Source organism: Notechis scutatus, chromosome 1, assembly GCF_049901735.1.
Source record: "Notechis scutatus isolate UNSWTSFEM ecotype Mainland chromosome 1, rNotScu1.2, whole genome shotgun sequence".
Lineage (NCBI taxonomy): Eukaryota > Metazoa > Chordata > Lepidosauria > Squamata > Elapidae > Notechis > Notechis scutatus.
In genome coordinates this window covers 275,164,731-275,187,459 of record NC_142009.1, presented here as the reverse complement: position 1 = coordinate 275,187,459, position 22,729 = coordinate 275,164,731, and the positions used below count along the sequence as shown (strand labels likewise).

Here is a 22,729-nt window from a genome sequence, read left to right as displayed (position 1 = left end):
ATTTAATTATTCTTTATCTAGTTTTATACATTATTCTTCCAGTTGATATTTCCAATAATAAATCATAACTCTTTTTAAAATGAAACTACAAAGGCAACTTATTTATTCCTATGATTTAGCAATATTTTCCCATATGCCATAATAACGCAGAAAATTCAGAAAACTTGTTATAAAATAATGCTACTAGGTAAAAGAAATTACTAAAAAATGTGATTGCCTTGTGAACCCTACCTGACAAAGATAATCAATAGTGAAATGTACTGAATTGGATCCAGGTCTTGCTTCCACAATTGGAAAAGCTTATTCTATTTATAGAAGGAAAACACTTCTTTGGGCAGTATAGCAACGTTTGCTAATTTCCCTTGCTCTTATTATTCCTTTATACTTCCCCATAATATTCTTTGTGGTGTTAGAAAACTCTTCAGGGAACTATTCAGGAAAATAAAATCTGGATCCGACCCAATGGTCATTCCATGCAGCATTTTTTATCAGCTTGCAAATATACCACTACTGTAAACACATGGTTCGGATACACATAATGTCTATTTCAGAATAATAGAACAAAAGTCCTGGTTACTTACCTATAATTGCAGTTTTTTAGGTAGTTATCTGTGAATCTGCATGTATGGGTTTTCCACATGCACAGTAACCTACATGGAGCATTCTGGAACCTTAGACTTTGAGTAGGAAGCCCATTTCCCTCACTAGATTCAACATGTGAAATTAGGATTCCTGCCATTGCCATCCATTTCAAGCCACAACAGGCCAATACTGACAATGCTTCATTGAAACCAGGTCGGAAGAAAGGATGGCTGGTATTTGGATTCACAAATGGCCATGTTAAGAATGAGAGTTACAAGTAAATAACCAGTGGTTTCTATGGTTAATATACACAGCTCAATAGCAAGCTACTATACAAGGAGGTTGGTAAACAATAAAAAAAAACCAGAGAATAAAACTGTCCTGCCAAATTATCCTCTCAAGAAAACAATCCCCGCTAAGATCAGACTGCTGTAATAAAGTGACTGCCCAACTGATGTTAAAGAAAGATCCTACTGCTGAGGAAGCCATCAGTTTCAGGGAATAGCAAATCTGGATGTGTCTGTCCAAATATAATTGTTCATGTGATTTATTTGGCAAAAAACATTTATGTGGCCTATTACAAGAGAGAAATAAATGTGGATCTTTCTTATATTGAATCAGAAATGAAGCTATCTAAAGTATATACACAATTATTTCTCAGGAATTGTCAGGTATTGAAAAAAATAGATGGAAGATCTCTTCTTAGCATAAGTGAAAATGAGAGACTGCTTTCAGCAGGTGGTGAAATGGAGACCACAGACTCACTTTCTCCTTATAGAAAATTAGGTAAGATTCACCTGAAGCATGGATCTCACTGGAATGTCAGACTGAATGTCAGACTGATGTGATCACAATGACTAATGCTGTCTTCTGAAAGAGTAAATGAAGAGGTCGTGTAGCCAAGGTCTTAAAGGGCTTTGATTGTCAGACACACAGAAAAGAAAGTACTGTACAACTTTTATAAAACTGTTTCACAGCCAGGTGAGAAAAAACAGACATTCCTTTAATCAGATTATGAAGATTATAACAAGATAAAATTTTTACAGACAAAATAAAGTCTCTTCTTAAGCCACAATAACAATTCCAAAACAAAGCATGAAATTTGGAATGGCATCATGGAAGGTTAGGAAACCTGAGGAATCTGTCTCACTTTACATATTAACTTTCTGAATTTAAGACTTCCATTCCAGCAAAGACCTAATCTACTGCAACTAAGGATTGTACATGTAATCTCCACATAATGAGTTTGAGGGGGAAAGGAGATCTGGGTGAAACTGGCAATGCATTATGTCTCTGAGAAATCAGAGAAGAGAAGCTAAGCCAAGCTTTAAAAAACTATTAGTATTTGGATATGGAAGCTAGAATAGACAAGAACTACCATCTTCTTAAATTTGATAAAGACTCCTAATGGATGTTATAAACACTGAGAAAGGCTTTATCCAAGAATTTTTGCTATTTGAAACAGGATGTGATGTATACAAAATTGGACTAGCATAGCAGTAAAATCCTCCACAAATGAGAATACTGGTTCCTATATGATTAATTTGGTTGTTTAAACACTAAGGGACAGGACAATCCAGGTTATTTATATTATGTGCATACCAACATCTTCTGAATTGAAGAAAGTGTGTGATCACTATTTTGACATCCATGGTGTCCACAGAAGGCAAAAGTTGAACAAATGAAGAAGGCAGATTCTTCCCAACCAGATACAGGAACTACAGTCCACTCTGCTGCTACATCTGGGTTAGTCACAAGAATTAGAAATGTTGGTTTCAAAGCCTATTTCCACTGCACCAATAGCATGGATAATGCCATGCTAAAACCCAAATCAGCCTATTCTTGAAAGAGGAACCACTTTCTACTTCCCTACCCTGGTTTCAATTATTCTCAGTCTGAGTTCAAATATCATAAAGAGCTATTATTTATCAAAAGGAAAATAAAGAATTTTGAACATTATCTTTATCTGCAGGAGAAGGATATTTAAACAGTATATTTTTGTAGTATTAAATTGTGATTTTGTTTTATGGTCGAATCAATTCATTGTGTTAGTAATAAGAGGTAGTTTTCAATTTAGTGATAATAAATATTAAAAGAGTTACAGAAAAAGCATATGTGCAAGAGGCTAAGAAGCAAACATGATTTCTATCCTTACGGCTGGGCACAGATCAAACTATGTTTATAACAAATCTTATGCTCAGAAATACAACTTTCAGTCATTGCTATTCTTTTTTTGAATGAAAAAAGTATACCATGTACTCCCAAAGGTGCTTTTCCAAAAGGCACCTGGACTTTATTGGTTTTTTTCTTTGAAACCTTTATCATAAATCCTTCCATTCCCCACCAATCAGCTGAAACTGAAGTGCAGTTGCCTTTTGGAAAAGCACCTGTGGGTCAAGTATAACCTGGATGATTGAGAATCTCCAAAGATATATATAGTATCTACTATAATTATATATTGTAAGAAAAACTGCAAACAAAATCTGGGCACAGCAATGGCCATGATGTTGGCCAAAAAAGAAGACAGAACCATTCTCTTGGAAAATCTAAAATCTGAAATAAAATGTTAAGATGCTCAAATAACATGGTCCAGAAGAAGGAAGATATTTGTAGTGACTGATTCTTGGCATGTACAGTTTCAGGCAAATAAAATACTTTCAGGTATCAGGCAGTGAAGCCATTTTATATTTTTACATATAAGAGTTAAACCTTTCTAGAATATATTAAAGCAAAACATATATTTAACAACAGTTATAGCATCTGAAAATAAAGACTTAAAATGGAGTAAGCTCATATGTGCATTCCATAAGTTTTCTCCATTTCTGAAATAATCATTACCTCCTTTTGGGCTATAATTCACATTTAAAAAAATACTCTATGAAAATACTCTATGCAAATAATTAATTGTTCACATATCTTAGTTATTGTGCTTTTCTGGTATGATATTGTTATTAAAATATTTAATGGTGTATACAATAATAAAATCAGTTGCAAGATTTCTGGGCATTGCAAAAATGCATTTTTAGCACAGTATTTGGAATGTATTTCTAAAAATGTTATGAACATTTTCACCCTCTTTTCAAAGAACTAAAGCAGATTATCATCTCTAAACAGTGCTTTGATTGTAATCCAAATGCCATGTTTTCAGTCAGCAATTTCTTAATTTGCCTGAACTACAACAGACTCTGGCTGTTAGTTTACTTACTGGAGTAAGAGCCCCTTCTGCTTGTGCCTCCATTAGGCTTGTGGGCGTGACAGCAAGAGCATTGCCAGCCATTCCAACTGGGAGTTCTAGTTGATCTGTAAACTGTTCAGAAGCTGCAATTCCACAACATTCAGCACCTAAATTAACTGCTGCTCCATTAGGTGTACGCTTGGTTTGAAGTCCAAGTTTATCCTCTTGGGGGGACTCTTCAAAATCCTGGAGTACCTCAGGTTCTTCATCAGAAGGACTTCCAGTTGTTTTATGCCCTGTAGCACCATTAGTTCTGAAATCCTGAAGGTCCTGCTCTTTATCAACAATCACCCATTCCTTAGAATCTACCTCCTGCTGGCAAGAATTCAAATTAACAGCGACGTATCCGTTGCTAACACCCCCATCACCCTGTTCTGGAGATGGACCTGAAACCAGCTTGGAAGCTTCAGGCAGATACTCTTCATCATAATGCCAGACATGTTCCTGACAGGAAGAAGCAGCAGGAGCACGTGTTTTCTGAGAAGTTGGAATTACAGGTTCTTTGCCACCGTTAAGATCTCTTTTCTTTTTTTCCAAGCTAGGGAATGATAAAAGGAAAAAATAATATATCAGTGTATCTGTATTATTTGAGCAAAAAAAAGCAAAATCCACAGGACATCATCTAAATTTTTGGTTTTTTTGGTGTTGGTTTTTTTTTTTTTTTTTTTTTTTTTTTTTTTTTGTTTGGTTTTTTGGGGGGGGTTTTTTTTTTTTTTTTTTTTTTTTTTTTTTTTTAGACATATTTTTTAAAATCTTGGAAGTTTTAGAAACAATTAGGTGGTCCTAGTTATCCATGGAAATAAAATACATACTATACTATTTGTCCATGGAAAATAGTTTCTTGCATCCATGTTTTGGAGGACATTTCTGTGTATTTTAAATGTTTGAAAAATTTATTTATTTATTTAGCAGGTGGATATATGTATGTATGTATGTATGTATGTATGTATGTATGTATGTATGTAGGTCTAGGTGTGTTCGGGTCTTTTCCCGTGTAAGATTAAGAGTATCTTGGCGACGTTTCGGCGAGGTCCCACTCACCATCCTCAGGCTGGTGCTTTCAGCTTCGTGCCAGTGCAAGCAGTATGTGATCAGGGCTGCCGTCTCTCTATAAATACTGGTGGTGGGGGCTGGTGTGCTGGGCTGGTTGGCTGCATTGCTGCCTCTTGATTTGTTGATGGAGTTGATGTTGGTATAATGGGCTGTGTGATGGCCTTGTGAGTTTTGTTGTGGAGATATCCTGGATCTTGTGCTGTAATCTCCTGGGTCGTTTGTTTTGTAGTGATCTTTTTTCCATTAGCCTCTCGTGTTTTAACGGCTTGGGTAATGGGTTGTGTGATGGGCTTGCGAGTTCTTTTGTTGTGGTATCCTGGGTCCTGCGTTGTAATCTCCTGGGTCGTTTGTGTTTTGATCTCTTTTCCATTAGCCTCCTGTGTAGTCAGACTGTGAGTCAGACCAATCAGGATGAAGAAAAAACTATTCTGGCACAGCAGTAGGCTAGCACCAAATTTAAAACTGAAACGGCTGTGAAAGTCTGACTCACAGACAAACACAATACAGAAGCCTGATGATGGCAGATGAGATTCTGCCGAAACGTTGCTACAACTTTAAAAGCACAACTATAATGACGTGGGAAAATACCCGAACAAAGCTGAATATCATACATATAAATACCTGCGAAAACTTAAGAAAACAAATACACACACACACATACATACACGTTTCACTTAGATTAGTAAAACACAATAAAATACAAATGTAAAACAGATCTATGTTCAAATATCAATGTCTAAGCCATCTAACCATTGAAGCGCAGCATCATTAAAATTAAAAAAATGAGATATTAGACTGGTATATGTCTTCAGCTTACAGCCAGTCATGATGTGATCTACAGTTTGATGTGGAATCCCACAGTCACACTGAGGGAACGGTACTATGCCCCAATTATACAGAGAGTCCCGGCAGACGCTTTGTGAGGTGCAAATTCTATTCAGGATTGTCCATTGTTGACATGATAATTCAAAGTCTGGCACCTTTTTTGTGGGGTCATTTATATATCTTCTATGTTCAGCAACCTATTCCAAAATGGCAGGTTGGCTTTTTATATGAACAAAATACTGTTTTCATTTCTTATCATCTATATTTTCATTACTAATTCTAATTAGCTACTGCAGATATTCTAATTAAACAACAGTGGAAAATTACATACACACATACCCATAAAGACAAAACCAAACCAAGCAGCTGCAAAGGAAAATCTGCCTAACACAAATCATTACCTACCAGATTTCCAGAAATTTGTCTGCATCTGGCTTTGACTCCAAAGTCAGGCGCTTCTCCAGTTCAAAACTGTGGATTGATCGTAACTTTCGTACCAGAGGAACATCCCGATCTGGCTGTGTGGTCTCTGAACGGACTCTAATTGGCGAACCAAGACTTGGTGCATTAAATATTCCATTCATTGGCCCGTGACTGTTTTCTTCTTCTGTAGTAGCCTATGAAGGAGTACCACAATATAAAAAATAAATTAATGGAAATGTAAGATAATTTTTATATAAAGTATTTTCCAAATGTGATTTTAAAAATAGTTCTGGCATGCTCCCTCTGTTTGAAAATCAGTTATTCTTATTGCAAAACTGTCACAAGATTTTAGAAACACGATTTAACATAAACAGTTATTTTATACCAGTATCAAGTTTGACTACTAGCTCACCTAACTTCAGTAGATCTGTTCACCCAATTTCCATGAGCTCATGTAGCCTCCCTAGCTTCCTACTCCTAAATTTCCTTCTTATACCTATTTTCTTCAGCATTCTGCTTTTTGTTGCTCTAACCTGCTACATTTCATTATCATTGTAATTCCCATTTTCTCTCATTCTTGAATGAGCTGGTTGACCTTGGCCTCATCACTCTTTCTCAGCCCTGGGAAACAGACATTGGTTAACCACTCCTGAAAAACCTTGCCAGGAGAACTGCAGCAACATTTCCGAACAGTCTTTGAGAATCAGACATGACTGGACAACAGTCATCTGAGTATGTGTATGTGTGTGTGTGTGTGTGTGCGCGCGCGCGCGCCTGCGTGTGTGTGTGTTTCAACTCTAACCTCATGTTGCTTACCAATCATTAGTCAAACAATACGTGCATTTGTAGTGAGATACCCACTGATATTAAAATTCTTAACCAAATATTCTGATTAGCACTATAAACAGTATGGAGAAAGGACTAAGACTATTAGCACTACATGAAGACAAAGCCATTTCATCATTCTCTTAAGAAATTAATTGAAATGTTCAAAATTTTTAGAAACAGATCAATACTGTTCTATATAGTTTCGGCAGCACTATTAACAACTAGAAATGAAACTTGTCTGTCTGTCTCTGTCTGTCTGTCTATCTATCTATCTATCTATCTATCTATCTATCTATCTATCTATCTATCTATCATACATCAGGGACAAATTAAATGGTTTTGTTCATCATACTCTGTTTATTCATTTTCTATGGATACCTGATTAATCACTGCTGGACAAATAAGATGTATATTTACATGTTAACATGAGAAAAGGTAAATGTTATCATTTATTCAACTGCAACACTTACTTTATGTATGCCCAATTTAATTTTATTCCTGTTAGCATCCATTTCTTCCCACACATCCTTTTCCTGAAGACGATGTCCAGGGGACTCTGGCAACTTCTCTGGTGAGATTCCAATAGGGATACCATTCTCACCATCACTGAGTTGTTCATCAGGAAATACTTCATCTGTATTCTCTCGTAATAAATCTCCTGGTATTGGCGTGGCATTGGCAATTCTATGTATAAAAAAGTGAAAATTAATACTAAAGATGTCCCAGTTTCTTTTCTAAACCAACACTTACTATCTTCCTTAGATGACAGGAGTTATGGCTCTTACTCATCCTCTTCTAAAAGAGGGAGAATTGGCTTCATAAGGAAAGCAGTCATTAATCCTGTCTACCAGGAATTCAAGACATGGTATTAAACATCTCCAAGCAGTCTATATTCATGCACACCTACAGTCAGACACACAGAAATCTCAAGAACAATTCTGTTATGTCTAGAAGATCAACTGATCAACAAACCATAATGTCTTTAATTAGATGTCATCCTATATGGCACCAGATATAATCTCAATAGCAGGAACATGCAGGCATAAATACTTGTAACCCAGTGCTGTGGACAATATTATATCAATAGTGTTCTAAAATCTGTAGGTCTTGCAAACATGCATTATATGATGCTTTCCCCAATTTTTGAATTATATGTTTATGTAAACTGCAAGCTTCTAAAGACCCCAGAGATCTAGTTCGGATACTACCTTGCCTATCACTTCACCTGTCTTATCTCTTTGTTTATGCATGCTTCTGAATCTTCCTCAGTTCATATCACACAAGAAAACAAGATTAGAAGATCAATACTATGAGACTTTCTTAAGTACTAATTTGGAAAACAATAAATAGGCATTCATTTTAATGGAATCAAAAAGATTAGAAGAATTCTAAAAAGTAAAATTTAAAATGCATCTTGAAATTTAGAAATTCTGTAGTAGCTTCAGTAATGCTAAAACAATCTTCCCTAACTTCCAGGTTTCCATCTGCTTATGAAGGTATCATAATTTACAGTCAGCATGCTACCCATTAGGATAAGGAACAGAAGAGATGATACTATTCTATCACTTTTGCCTCTGGTTTCTCCCACCAAGTAATAACCATTAGAATGAATTGTGTAATAAAGATTGCTTGTTTTGAATTTCTTCCCAATTACATTATGCCATCTGAACTGTTTTCAACCTGGCTATATTATGAGTGAATATTTCCTGAGACCTCTGAAAGACAGCAATTTGGAGATGACTCTTCTCTTCCAAAAGATATAAATTAATCCTCTATCATATTAATAGTCAATGTGATCAAATGCAAGTTATTTCACCATTCTAAACAGAATATTAAATCTGGATCCATCAAGCAATCTAAAATACATGAACTTAATCTTAGATGATTGATGAGATTGATAATCTTATATTGACATGAGATTGATAATCTTATATTAAGTGTTTAAGATTTGTCAGCATCTTATTATGAAGGAGTATCTGTTTCCATAATAATTGCAATCCTATCATCCATGAAGAAGCACTTATAACTTGAAATGCTAATTCATCTAACATTCAAAGAAATGATTCAAAATACCCTATAGCAGCTGGGGTCAATCGAGTATGCAGTTGAGGAGTAGCTGAAGTGGTGGTAGTAGTGAGAGAACCATCAGCCCCACTCTTTTCCCAATCAAACAGATCACTCTCTGTCACCCCAAAATTCTTCATACTGTTATCAAAAACGGACATGAGAAGCTATAAAAACAAAGAAAGGAATTGTATTTAGTGTCAATTATTTATTTAAAAATCTTTTTGAAAATTGAAAACTGTTCCGACATTGTCTGAAAGATCTTTATACACGATCTTCATAGTACATTTATTATTAGATAACATTAAATAAGATTATTCTTCTAAATAACTCATAGCCTCATCTATAAATTTATTGACTGCTTATAAGAATTCTAGCTACTGTATGTCCAGGTAATAGGAGAAGTATTGGAGATTTAAATATCCTATGAATAACAGAAATATAACAGGGTCTTCAAATAATTTTCCTCCAAAAGAAAAAAAAAACTAAACTGAATTTATAAGAAAATTATTTTGTGCTACTATTTTCACCCCTTCTCACACTCCATCTATCTATATACCTGCTTCAACAAGCAGCCAAGTCCATGCTATTATAATGACATATAAGACAGAAACTGAAAGCAACTCACTCAGTTTGTTACAGTTCAGATTTACTTCTGATAATATACATTTTTGTCTGGATAAAATATTAAATAGAAATATAAAAATTAAAACTAATTAAATAGAAATATAAAAATAGAAAGCCAATATTCAGATTAAAATATACCCAATGAGGAATGGCAGACACTTTTAATATACCAAGAATTTAACATGGTTTTAACAAAACATAGATTGGAACATATAAAATCATCAAAGCAAGCAATGAAGGCTTACATAATCAATATAACTAAAATATTAAGAAGGAAAGAAAATTTGCAAGTCATAGCACAGAAGCCATACCTGGTAATCAGGTTTAGTAAAATAGTCTAAAGAAGAAATGTGGTCTAGAAAGATGTTAAACTCTTGAGGAAGATGTTTCAGCATCAGACGGTGATCATACCTCTCTTTTATAGAGCCTACTTGCTCCTAAAAGCAGACAAGGATTAAGTCATTCACCATATGAAATTCCAATGAAAATAACTTATCATGTATGCTACTAAGTAACAAATAAATTATCAGATATTTTAAACTGTTAATCCTCAAGATATCTCAATTGCTATATTTCTGAACAAACCTTGTCTTTAATTTTCCTCCAGGGCAGTTGTCCAACAACGAACTCCACCAACATATAAAATAAAGACCAAAGATCATCATGACGTCCCATCTCCTATAGAAAAAAAGAAACCTGCATGTTGATCTGTATTTTGCACTCCTATCCAAGATAATCCAATGTCAGAATACCAAACTGTATTGATAGGAATATTGTATCAACCCTGGAACCATCTTTAAGTGTCTTCAGGGTTGCCACAGTGAGGCTGGGTGGAGCTGTGAAAAAGGGAAGGGGGAGTAAAGATAGTTGGGGGAATATTTAGCCAAAATAACATTCTTTTTTCTGGGAACCAAGGACACTCTCACCAGCACCTGGAGGGGAGTCACCCGGGAGGGAGAGTGTGACCTGATTGGGGCATGGTTGTGTCTAATGTGGGGGATGAACTTTGGACTTTGAACTGGGTGGGGAAAACTGGAGGGGACTTCAGAGTCGGGTTTTTACCAGCTGTGCCAATATGACATGCCTAATAAACCTATACTTTGAGGAAGCCTCTGGCCTTGGAGTTTTTATTCCATTTGGGCTGTTACTTGGAAGCCTGACATATTGCTTATTTGAATATGTGAGTAAGGATACACATAAATAAAAATTTAATGCCACTCCAATAATAATACACAAACTGTGCAAAGAGGGAATTTATCAGACCTGAGAAGAAAAATGAGATAGTTTTCTCTGTGGTTCTTTGAATAAACCTGTTTACTTCTATTAGTATAGGATGATGGATCAGGAAATGAAAGAAAAGGAAAAAAAAGAAAAGAAAATCCTGATCTAATTGAAATGAGACTGCATCAAATCACGTACTTCCTCACTGATAAGACTGGATTGTTAATCCTATCTGCTCAGACCCAGATAGTACTGAGATACTGGTACAATGGAGGTAGTAGAAGAAATTTTGTAGATTTCAAGATAATTCACTAAAACAGGTTCCTCTTTAAATACCTTTTGTGGCCATGGACCATGACCACGGACCCCCAAGACTTAAGATTTAAATCATAACATTTATTCAAGCCTTCACAGACCCCCTATGGTGACATCTCAGGGCCTCTCCTAGAGGTCGGCAGACCACAGGTTGAGAATCACTACTCTACTGGATCTCTAGTATGATTTCAACGCCGATGCTGGGTTTAAAGTATCCTGACCAATCTCTTTTTTAATTTATTTTTAATTTTAATGTATTTATTTATAAACACACAAACATACATTGCATCAAATACATTTTTTAAAAAATGCATACATAAACAGGATTGACAAAAAGTAGGGAGAAAGGTCTTGAAATTAATCTTATAAAAAATTACGTGGATTGCTCAAAATTCTTCATCTTTGCCCCACAACCAAAATAAGCAAACTAATAAACAAAAAACCCTAATTATTTTTGGTAGTTTACACATATTAGCACTTCAGTGCTGGGTTGGGGCAAAATGTGTTTTTTCAATGTTTTATAATAATTCTTTTCATTATCCTCCATGTACATAAAATCTAATAGGTTTTTAAGTTGATAGATTCCAAAAGCTGGAAATTTATTTAATTTATGAACCCCCTAATCAGCAAAGATCCATCTAAACAAGTTAATGAACTATGATTTCAGCATAAAATATGGCAATTGTTGGGCAAGTTCAGGACATGTCAGTTATGTTTCAGTTTTTATATAGCATATTTAAAATATAGAAAAGGGAGGAGTTATGACAGACACTTCATGCAGAGTTTCAGCTATTAAATATTTAGGTTAATGTAAATGGTCATACTCACTCTATTTCTGTGAGCATTGACTGATGCATACCGCACTGTACCTCTAAAACCGGCAACAGCTCGGGGCTATCAATGTAAAAAGGGAAAGAAAAAAAAAAGAGTTCATATTCCAGAGTAAGTCAGTAAATATCAACTATTTATAAAAAAGCCGATACAATTTTGATCATCTATTTTGACGTTTTCCCTCTGCTGATAATGCACTCCTTTAACATACTGTGATGATTCTGCTGCAAGACAGTGCTTGACATATGACCATAACGAAGCCTGCCCATTACAGTTGTATGTTGTAATGATTGTATATTACAACCTTTTTTGCAGCATTTGTTAAGTGAACACAGCATTCATAAAGCATCCATGGTGATCGTTAAGTGAATGCAGTAGTCATTAAGCAAACGCCACAATCATTAAGAGAACTAATGGTTCATTGTGGGCATGGTTTTGCCAAAAAAATGGAAATACCGGTTTTAGCAAAACCACCATAAAACACAGGTGACCGTGAGACACTGCAAATGGCAATAAATGCAATCATGTTGCCGAAGTTTTGATTTTGGGTTGTAAGTCCCCTTTTTCAAATTGGTATAACTATGAAAAGTTGCTAAGCAATCAGTGAAGAACTACCTCTAATATAAATAGGATTTAAGGAGATAAACATACATGTCTTGATCACATTTTAAGTAAATTACAATTTTTTTTTTACTTAATCAGATGTTATTTTATTGTTTTGCGACTTTTCTTTTTTTACACAGCAGAGTCAAGTATTACAGCATCTTATGTATCAAATCTATTACCAGGAGATCTGCAGAGTGAGGGTCTGATACAGAGGTGACAAAAGCCCTCAACAGGATAGCTCCCAGGTGGCCTCTCCCTATCTGCCAATACTAGGGGGCTTCTATGTTTACTGAGAGGTTCTGGGAGATGAAACTCCAAAACAGACATCTAAACTGACCCTGGCAGAGTGAATCCAAATGGGCCTGAGTAAGAGGTCAAATTTAGGCCTACACAATGGTATACATTAGCGTTTCTCAATCTGGGCAATTTTTAGAATATGGACTTCAACTCCCAGGGTTGGGAATTCTGGGAGTTGAAACCCATACACCTCAGAGTTCCAAAGTTGATAAACACTGGAATACAATTCTGAAGATAAAATTTTTGCACTGGCAGTTTTGCCAGCCACAGCCACCAACTACACTTTTACATTGAGCAGAGTAGTTTATTTTATTTTTGAAAAGTATACATAATACACATAAAAATTTCCACAGCTATAAAGGCAAATAAAGTACAAGCACAATATTACAAAATTATATCTATATTGCTTCATTCTAATCAAAAGCTTGCTATAATTGCTTGAAGATTTGGTAGACAAAATTTGATACTCAGAAACATTTAAAAGCAACAATACTTAAGACTTATATACCGCTTCATAGTGCTTTATAGCCCTCTCTAAGCAGTTTACAGTGTCAACATATTTTCCTCTTAACAATCTGGGTCCTTATTTTACTGACCTCGGAAGGATGGAAGGCTGAGTCAACCTTGAGCAAGTGAGACTTGAACTGCTAAACTGCTGGCAGCCAGCAATTAGTAGAAGTAGCCTGCAATTCTGCATTCTAACCACTGTGGCACCATGGCTCAACGTAACATCTTAAGCTGCAAACTGGGCTTCCAACTGAGCATCCAATGTATCACAGAACCCACAACAGGTTGGCTTTTTTTTTCAAACTGTTTGACACTTCCACCCAAAAAACCTTAATGAATAGGGGCTTACTGTGGGCAATTGTAATAATTAAAAAAATTAACAATATTAGACTTTAGGAGCATTACTATTAACATTTCTTTAAAAACTTGTAATAACACTATATATTAACAAAACAGTAATATTGTATAATCTAATATAGCAACTCTTGAGTGGCATCAACTTTTCAATTCATAACTGGGATTAATACTTATATTAAATCTTAAAAAGCAACAGTTGTGAATATTTTTATGGAACAGGAGTCATGAATAAAAACATTTATCCTAATAAAGTGCACAATAAACAGCTTGACCTCATGACCAAAAGCCAATTAAAACAGTGCAGGTTCCTTATCTTTAAAGAACAAACACTTTTTAGCAGCTTTTTAAACACCAGTAGGGAAGGATCTGCTCATACATTGGGAGGTGGAAACTGACAGATGCATTCTTATATGGTTTCTAAGATGGCAGTCTCTAATCAAGGGCACTTGTAGCAAGCCCATCCTAACATCTTTTTGGGAGAAGGAAGTGCCTCAGTCATCCAGGTCCCAATGATAGATGTCTTTAAAGGTTATAAGTGAGGTGACCTTAGATACAAATCACATAAATTAAACATCTTTGGGGTGCTCAATTATTTTGAAGAATGCAAAAGTGGTCTTGAGACTAAAATGTTTGAGAATTGTTTATCAATTTTGAAACACAGTCAATTAAAGAACACTTTATTTATCCAAATGAACAAACTTAATGAAATGTGTCCAGTTTTATTCTGAAATCCTTGGAAAAGGCTGAAAACAAAGGATTCTTGGAGCAGAAATTTTGGGAACCCTAGCCCTAACTCTGCCAGAAATGAAATCTTTACTGGTGTATATAAAAGCCCTTTTTAACGTCCATGATATTTATCTTAGAGCATAAAGTCAGTAAATTGTTAATCTCAATTAAATTGATGACCATTTCCAATCATCTGAATCAGTCAGTTCAATAACTGTTTTCTACTGTTTCATTTTTTCCCTTTCATCTTCTAACTAACAGTTTGCCTGTCAAATGAAAATAAACTTTAATGTTTCTTCTCAGAGAAACTCAGGGATATTTTGCAACTTTTGAGTTAACTTTTGTCAAAGATTCTGATAAAGACAGCATGGAATTAACTGAAGCAGATGGAAAACTGCATTCACAATAGAATTTGTAGCTGGTGAAAATTAGAATCCAAATTCTGGTCTGGAAGACTGTCAAGATATTAGAAGATGTTGTTCCCTAACAAAACTAGAAAATATCTCAAAGTCACTTCAAATCTATAACCATGGAAGGAAAAGAAGAATCTGAATTAATTTTTACATATTCCCTTCATTCTTAGAAATAACTAAATAAGTTCTTATTAGAACTATTCATTCATTCATTCAATTTCTATAGCCACCCAGCTCAATCAAGTGACTCTGCAGTGAAGTAAGTATGTAGAGACACTTGATTCAATCTGAGGGCTGGATTCAGAACAGTGTGATTCACTCTGGAAGTAGTCCGATTTTGACATGGCCCCCAGAATAGCAATATTGTCCAAGATGGTTGGACCAAAGGAGAACTTATTTATGAAGAGGCACAACACTGCTTTTTTCAAGGCGGTCAGCATGTTCCTCCTCCCTGACCCCCAAAAGAAAAACCGAATCTAAATATCTGTGCATAAATACTCCAAAAGAACTAAGCAAAGCAGATAGTCATATCACAAGTGGCTAACCTCATGCTGCAAAGAACCTTATCCATTTCCTTGGTTACCACATATTGAAATGAATGCCAAAATCCTGTAAGACCAGTACCAATTTTGCTTTAAAACCCCATGTAATAAAAATCCATTCATTTGTATTTATCAGGTGAAATCTGTTTCTCCTCTTAAACAAAATATTCAGAAGTTAAGGTTTGACAATACCTCACGATAAAATTAGAATATGATTACATTTTTTTCTTTACAATACTGCCAAAATTATATACTATAAATCTGATTTTTTCAAAACCATCCTGAAAAATGTATTCATTAAATAATTCATATTGTTAATCACATTGCCACAATGAATTAGGCATTATTTATTTTGAAACTTTTGATTAAAATTCCTTACTGGTCTGACATCCCCACATGAGTTTGTAAACTGACGTGCCAAGCCAAAATCCAGCATATAACACTTCCTCCAAGTACTAGGAAAGCGTCCCATAGCAAAATTAGACTAAAAGAAAAGAAAAAAGTGTACACTGTAGAGATGAAACATTATAGCATCAGCTTTCATTTCATATATTTCAGTTGTACCTATTTAGAAAAATAGTTGGTGAATTGATTGTATATTGAAATCACACATTATTGTTGCTTCTGTATTAATATGATGCATACGCTCAGCTAAAATATAGTGTATTTTTTAAAAATGCAATTATTCTGATACCACAATTATATTGTTATTTAGAAGGAAAGTATTCAGCTGGGCTCACTGGTTAGAAAGAATAGTTAGTCCTCCCAGCTTGAGGAAAAGTGAGAGTGATCTATTGAAAGGGTTACATTTATCTATCCCCATGGGATCCAAAGACAAAGGCTAGAAAGAATTCTTCTTAGTTGCTTCCTGTGGGAGGAGATATCTCCTTTTTCAGAATGACAAGCCAAAAATCATTCAGTAGAAGAAAAAAAAATAGAAAGGTTGAAAATAAAGGAGAGCTATATTATCCTATATCTTGGGGGGAGGTCATATAGAGGTTTTTCTCTCTCCTCTTAGAATCTTTGTTCCCAATAGGCACAATCAGCACAGAAGGAAGTGATATTCAGTACAATAATTCAATAGACTTATTAGACAACCCATGACCAACTGAATCATCCTTCGTGAGATATTTCCTTAGCAGATTCCTCAATGCCTTCAACAATTACAGAATGTCTAATGTTGTGCTTTCACTGGAAAAGTTGGAATGCATTCAGAGATGTGTCTGCCTTGACAATAGCCCATGCTGAACAGCACTGTCAATAATTGGCACAGAAAATGTTTTACCACATTTCTATTACATCATAAACTCTTTTATGATCATTTTTGTCATAAAATGGTTTATAAAATTTGCCAAATTTCAGTTCCACTGGAGTCTTGAGTCCTGGATTTTGGATACATTCTCCAAGTTAGCTCATTTGAGGTACCTTGGTTTAAAAATAGTTGCCCTATGATACATCATTTCACTCAGTTAAAAGGTGCAGAAACAACAATTTTAATATAGATTGAATCAAAGCTTGAATACAATTGTTGCCCTCATAAATTTCTCAGTTTCATCACAGCTAATTAGAGATGCACATCAACATGATTTCTCCAACTACTCCAGCGTAAGCAGGTAAATTATTTAAATTACTAATCAGATTTATGAAAAGTTACCTTGGAGATTTTTCAGAAAGATTTTCAATGAAAGAAAGATAGCAAGTGAAGCAGCAGGCAAAACAACAGTAAACAAACAGGCAATCTATACAATGGAAAGGCTCTACATGCACATCCTCAACACAGTTGTTCCTGCTTACACACAGTTCTCCTTTTTTCATTTCCTATTTTATCACTTAAAAGTGTTGGACTTTGACCAGCATCAGTCTTGTCAAGGATATAGCTATAACTTAGAAGACAATTTGGGAAAGTATCCAACTGTCCTTGGACAATTATTGATGATGAAAGTTCATGTCCTGACTCTTGGCCCTCTTATCCATCAGCACATTGCAATAATCCAGAACTTGAGTGATTGAGTGTAGGGACTCCTGATCTATGAAAGGCCATAGCTGGCACACAATACGAAATTGCACAGTCTCTTCTAGCCACAACTGCCATCTGCCCATCAAACAGTTCAGAAGAACTCCCAATGGGTCTGTCTGGGGAAGTACAACCCCATCCAAAACTAAAGATGCTAAAGCCCCAGAAGCTGCAGCTCTATACACCCAAAGCCACTCAGTCTTGTAGACCAGAGGTTGGGGACCGCTGCCCTAATGGCTCAGTTGTGCCAAATTTTCTATAATAGAGTCTTAGAACTGGGACAAAAAAGAAGATAACCCTCTGCCTAGTGAAATAACAAATTTACAATCTTAGACATGAAAATTGTGTCTAGGCACAAATTGATAATGTTTAGCCAGATGATAAATATTGTATTTCAGGAAGGTTTTGACCTTGCTCACAGATATTATATTGCATACAGCCCCAAAAAGTTTGTGCTGGCTTGGACTTTTCTCTGTATAGGGCAGGGTTGGCGAACCTTTTTGGCACTGAGTGCCGAAACAGGAGCATACACGTACGTGCATGGGGGAATGCTGGAAACCAAAAGAGCAGCTCCCCGGTATGCATGTGTGTGCCGGGAAGTTGAGCTTCCAGTTTCCGGCACATGCAAAAATCAGCTGGCCAGCGCGCAGGTGTGCAAGGGAACCCGAAAGAGCAATGGGCAACAGCTGGCGTGCCCGGAGAGATGGCTCTGCGTGCCATGTCTGGCATGCCTGTCATAGGTTCGCCATCACAGGTATAGGGTTTATAGAGTATGCACCCTATTCCCTGACACTGATGACTATGATCAGCTGGACCTGTAGGGAGAAACATATGTTCCTTCTCCTGAATAGAGACAGCCACAACTTGACAAAATTCTCACCTTCAGAAGTAGGCATTTCAGACATCTTAGGAATGTTCAATTCAGGAAAGGGTTAGTAAGGGCATCAATAGAGAGGAATGGAATCTGGTCATAGTAATAATCATCTGGTGTGAAGGCTGCCAAGAGTCATGAAGCCTGCTGAATTATCTGTTTTTTCTATATAAGATCTCTTTCTGTGTCTAGAATGGCACAGAGATGGTATTATTTGAAAGATGTTCTTATTTTCATTGATTAAAACGGTCAGGTCCTGAAGGATCTGCACTGTGATCTTAATGTCCTTTCTTCCCTGTTCAATCTATAAGGATTGGATGAAGACATCATTTAAATAAAAGAATATGTGTGTACCCAGGATCTGAGATAGGCTACAAAAATCATTTTGTACCTGAATACCATAGAAGCTGACAACAGGACAAATGGGAGGGTCCTGGGTGGATATGTGTTTCTTGAATGGCTACCTCTGCCTTCTGCCTCTTCAGATTGTCAAACCATTAGATTGTTCTTCTTCTAACTCAGAAGATTCAGACAAGATCATAATAATATGCTGCAAAGATAATTAATGAGCTTCAAGACCAGAACTTTCTTTTGGTCTTATGTCTCTCCTTGCAGCTTTTCTCCCTTGAATTGGCCCAATATTAAGACTCTAAATCCAAAACAATCCTATGTTCTGGTGACCATGTTAGCTGCCATGCCTCTGATTGTAAAATGGACATTGTTCTGTCCATTGCACCCACCATAAAAGCAGATTTGTTCATTCCTGTCTATGCTTTTTAGGGTGTAAACAACTGAATCATTAGTTGTCTGGTCCAAATATTAAGGGAGTGTATTGTGGCTAGGGCTGTTTTCTGTGCTGCAGGATCTCTATTTTCCTGTCCCCTGGTATCTGCAGGTACCTTCCCCATCTTTAAATTCTATGTTCCCGCAAATCAATGTTGGCATGAAGGTAGGCACTGGGGAGGTTGAACAGATCTAGGACAGAATTCAGCAGACAGAAAGGAGCCACTCTTCACATCATGCCCTCTCCCCTTCTGTCTTAAAAGTCTTTGTTGAGATAGATTTACTAGCTATACAGAACATCTCTGTTTGTTATAGACCCTCTAAAATCTGTGAAGCCAGAATATTCTGGTTCATTGAGATCTGGAATTTGCAGACTTTTTAAGGAAGCCATGGAAGTCTGTTTTTTTTAAAGGCCCGATGGATTTGGAGACTGACTGTTGATTTTCCTATTCTAGGGATAGCTCTCTTCTTCTGTACCTGACTTGTCCTGCAGGGAATTATCTGATTCATGTGCAAAAGCAAGTGAGGCTGGATTTCACTGGCCCATTTTTCCCTTGATTGTCTAGTTCTTCTCCTTGTGATAGAAGTCTGGGTAAGGGTCCGCAAAGGTTGTTTCAGAGGAGAAAGGGGGAGGAGGGAAATGGAATAGTGCTGCTTCCCCCACTCCCCCTTTCCCCTCTCAGCACAGTTCAATCCAGTTGGGAATGGACTTTCCAGAGGAGTGAGTGGTCATTAGCAAGAGAGGCTGATTTAGCCTCTGACAATCTCCAGGGAGCAGAAGGCCATGGGAGCTTCGGAAATGTTACCTGGCAGACTCAGCAGAGACAGCAGCGGTTGAGAGAGCTGCTCCCTCAATAAATGGGACAAATCACTCTGTAAGCTTCAATCATCTTTTGTACAAGGGTGATCTGGCTCCCTGGAGGAGTGGCAACAACAGACCCTCCTGTAGTTGCAAGGTTTATGGTCACTGACTCCACAGCTGCAGTGTAGCTGGCATCTCTGGGGAAGAGAACAAGTTGATACCTATATGGAGACCAGCCAATCAAAAGATGCTGTTCATGAGTTTGTTTATCATTTTATCAGGTGTTTAATAAAAAAAATGAAAAGAATGAAACTTTTTTTTAAAAAAGGAAGATCTCTAGAATGAGAAAGTCCTTGGAAGAACTGATGAGCTTGCATGCTCTTCAGGATAAGACAGGGTCAAATTTGGGACAGGTGATATCTCTTTATATAGGAAGGTATGTCAGAAATAATTTCTAGCCCTGTCCCCTGAGTTAAGTGGGAGGGAGACATCCTCTGCAGAATTTGCTGACTCCACTGAAGAAAATTTTTAACATAGTCTCAGTAGTTGAGGCAATCATCTTTAACTTTTTTATATTAAGAACATGTTTTTAGGCTCACAGCAATTATTAGGCAAAATAATTTCAGATGTTGAGATAATGTTAACTGAAAAGTGATAAAACTGATAAACAATTAAATATTAGTTTTTAAAATAGGTGCAGATATATTTATAGTTTCAGATCAGATTTATTTAGATCTAATAAGCTGTTGTGCTATGTAAACAATTACAACTTTAAGCAAATTCTTGGTTTTGATATATGGAGAAACTTACTGGTTTAATATCTCTGTGTAAAAATCCCACCAAATGAATGCTCTCAATAGACTCCAGAATTTGCTTCCCAAGACGCAATGTTGTACTAATTGTGAAAGTCCCTCTAGTTTGGCTTCGACGCAAATCTGCCAAATTCCGCCCCTGAAAGAAACAAAAACACTAACATCCAGATTTTTTTCTCATCTTCTTTTAGTAATCAACATTTAACAGGTACACTGATTACATATGAGAAATTTTTTTTCTGGCAAATATAAGGACAGCACTTCAATAGTTAAAATATCAAATGATTTTAGGAAAAAAAGCATATAGTTTGCTTGCTCTTCATTGTTATACTATTTTAAAGTCTTTCTAAAACATGAGATGTCCTCTTCCAGTTTTGCCTTCAATGCCTTTCTGTTGAACAAACTAGGACTAAACAGAAACAAGAGATTTGCAGATTCAAAATAAGAAAACAAAAATATGGAAGATTTAAACACCCATTCAGTCAGTGCTTTGTAACACCACCTTTGGCAGAAATAGCAGCTTCCAAATGTTTCCTCTATATTCTTGGTTTAGATTTTTTTCACCTTATAAGAAATCTTCTAGCTCAGAAATGTACTTAGAACATCTTGTATTCACTACATGTTTGAGATTTCTGTACAGGTTTTTAATAATATTCCATTCTGGGAATTGTGAAAGTCATTCCATCATTTACTTTCTTCTCTATTAAGTGCTTTATTGTTGATTTGATGGTTATTTCAGATGTTTGTCTTATTAAAATCTTCAACTTCTTTTCAGCCTTAGTTTCTTCACTGACTACTGTATGTGTAAGTATGCATTCAAATTTGGAGAAAAATGTTATGTTTACCTGCCTCCTGAATAACTTAAAATAACTTAAGTCAACTGCTATTCACTTGCACTTGACTAAGAGTGCCCAAACCTTTGCATTCAAGCATAAATGCCTTTTCCAGGGAAATTTACTTAGTAGCAAAATGGATCCTACTTTGGTATCAGTGAACAAACTTATTTCTTCTCTACTCATGAACAAATAAAATAAGTTACAGAAGCTCATTTTAATTGAACATTTCATAGGTTCTATTTTATTTTATTATTCAGCTGATACAGGCTAATTTTTTTTAGGATATAGCGTCAAAAGAAACATTCCCAGTGAATTTTATTATTGATTTTTAAAAATATATTAGAGTAAAAGCATTGGGTGAAGCAAACTGTATGTTCCCCTCCTCAACTACTAGTAAAACAACAACATCACTATAAAGCAAATTCTTTTTAGACATATAGTCTAATAAAAGTAGATGTAACTTGCTATTTTGGTTTGGCTTAGTCTCTGCAAGAGGAAAAAGGCAAGAACAAGCAGGGGTTGTAAACATGATTTAAAGGAATTTAGGTATTGTGGCAGGAAATATCTCACTAGTTTAATTATAAATGTGTATTTGTGATTGCCATGTCATTGCTTTTTAAAGATGATTCATGTCAGCCTTCTAATGAAAGCACCCATAGCATAGTCCCAAAATCTCAAAGTCCAAACAGGATCTCTATCCCTATTGTTAGATCAATTGAGAAATTAAGTGAAGAGGTTAGGGTGTGATTTGATTATATGCCATCACATGTTAAGGACCAAATGGACAGATTTTTTTCCCCATGGCATGTCCTTAATTTGGTCTTTTAAGTCTTCCAATAGTGCCTCTATCAACCATGCCCCTCAAGTGAGAACTCTGGGTTTGATTTGATGATAACTACATTCTTCTTCTTAATATTTCCAATGTTGGTATTCCAGTCAACAATTGCAATGAGTTCATTATCTGATACTATATCACCAATCATTTGATATTTTCTATTATGTAGTTTCTTAATAAAAATACAGGTAGCCCTCAACTTACGACCACAATTGAGCCCAGAATTTGTTGTTAAGTGAGATTTGTTAATAAAGTTTTGCCTCATTTTACAACTTTTCTTTCCACAATTGTTAAATAAATCACTGCAGTTGATAATATTAGTAA

At 35.8% G+C, this 22,729-nt stretch overlaps 1 protein-coding gene across 4 annotated transcripts in view; it reads right to left on the bottom strand.

The window, feature by feature from the left end:
- TTBK2 (tau tubulin kinase 2) overlaps nucleotides 1–22,729 on the bottom strand; it is a 67,289-nt gene that overhangs the window by 18,275 nt on the left and 26,285 nt on the right. For 3 of the 4 annotated variants that reach the window (XM_026671052.2, XM_087951658.1, XM_087951657.1), the window contains exons 5-13: nucleotides 20,733–20,873; nucleotides 15,832–15,936; nucleotides 12,002–12,067; nucleotides 10,223–10,315; nucleotides 9,949–10,074; nucleotides 9,020–9,177; nucleotides 7,417–7,630; nucleotides 6,101–6,312; nucleotides 3,788–4,355 (exon numbers count right to left, since the gene is read on the bottom strand). In XM_026671052.2, the coding sequence (XP_026526837.2) occupies nucleotides 3,788–4,355; nucleotides 6,101–6,312; nucleotides 7,417–7,630; nucleotides 9,020–9,177; nucleotides 9,949–10,074; nucleotides 10,223–10,315; nucleotides 12,002–12,067; nucleotides 15,832–15,936; nucleotides 20,733–20,873 (1,683 nt within the window). Of the gene's footprint in view, nucleotides 1–3,787; nucleotides 4,356–6,100; nucleotides 6,313–7,416; nucleotides 7,631–9,019; nucleotides 9,178–9,948; nucleotides 10,075–10,222; nucleotides 10,316–12,001; nucleotides 12,068–15,831; nucleotides 15,937–19,926; nucleotides 20,048–20,732; nucleotides 20,874–22,729 lie in introns of those variants that run through there. The other variant, XM_087951659.1, reaches the window with a different exon arrangement.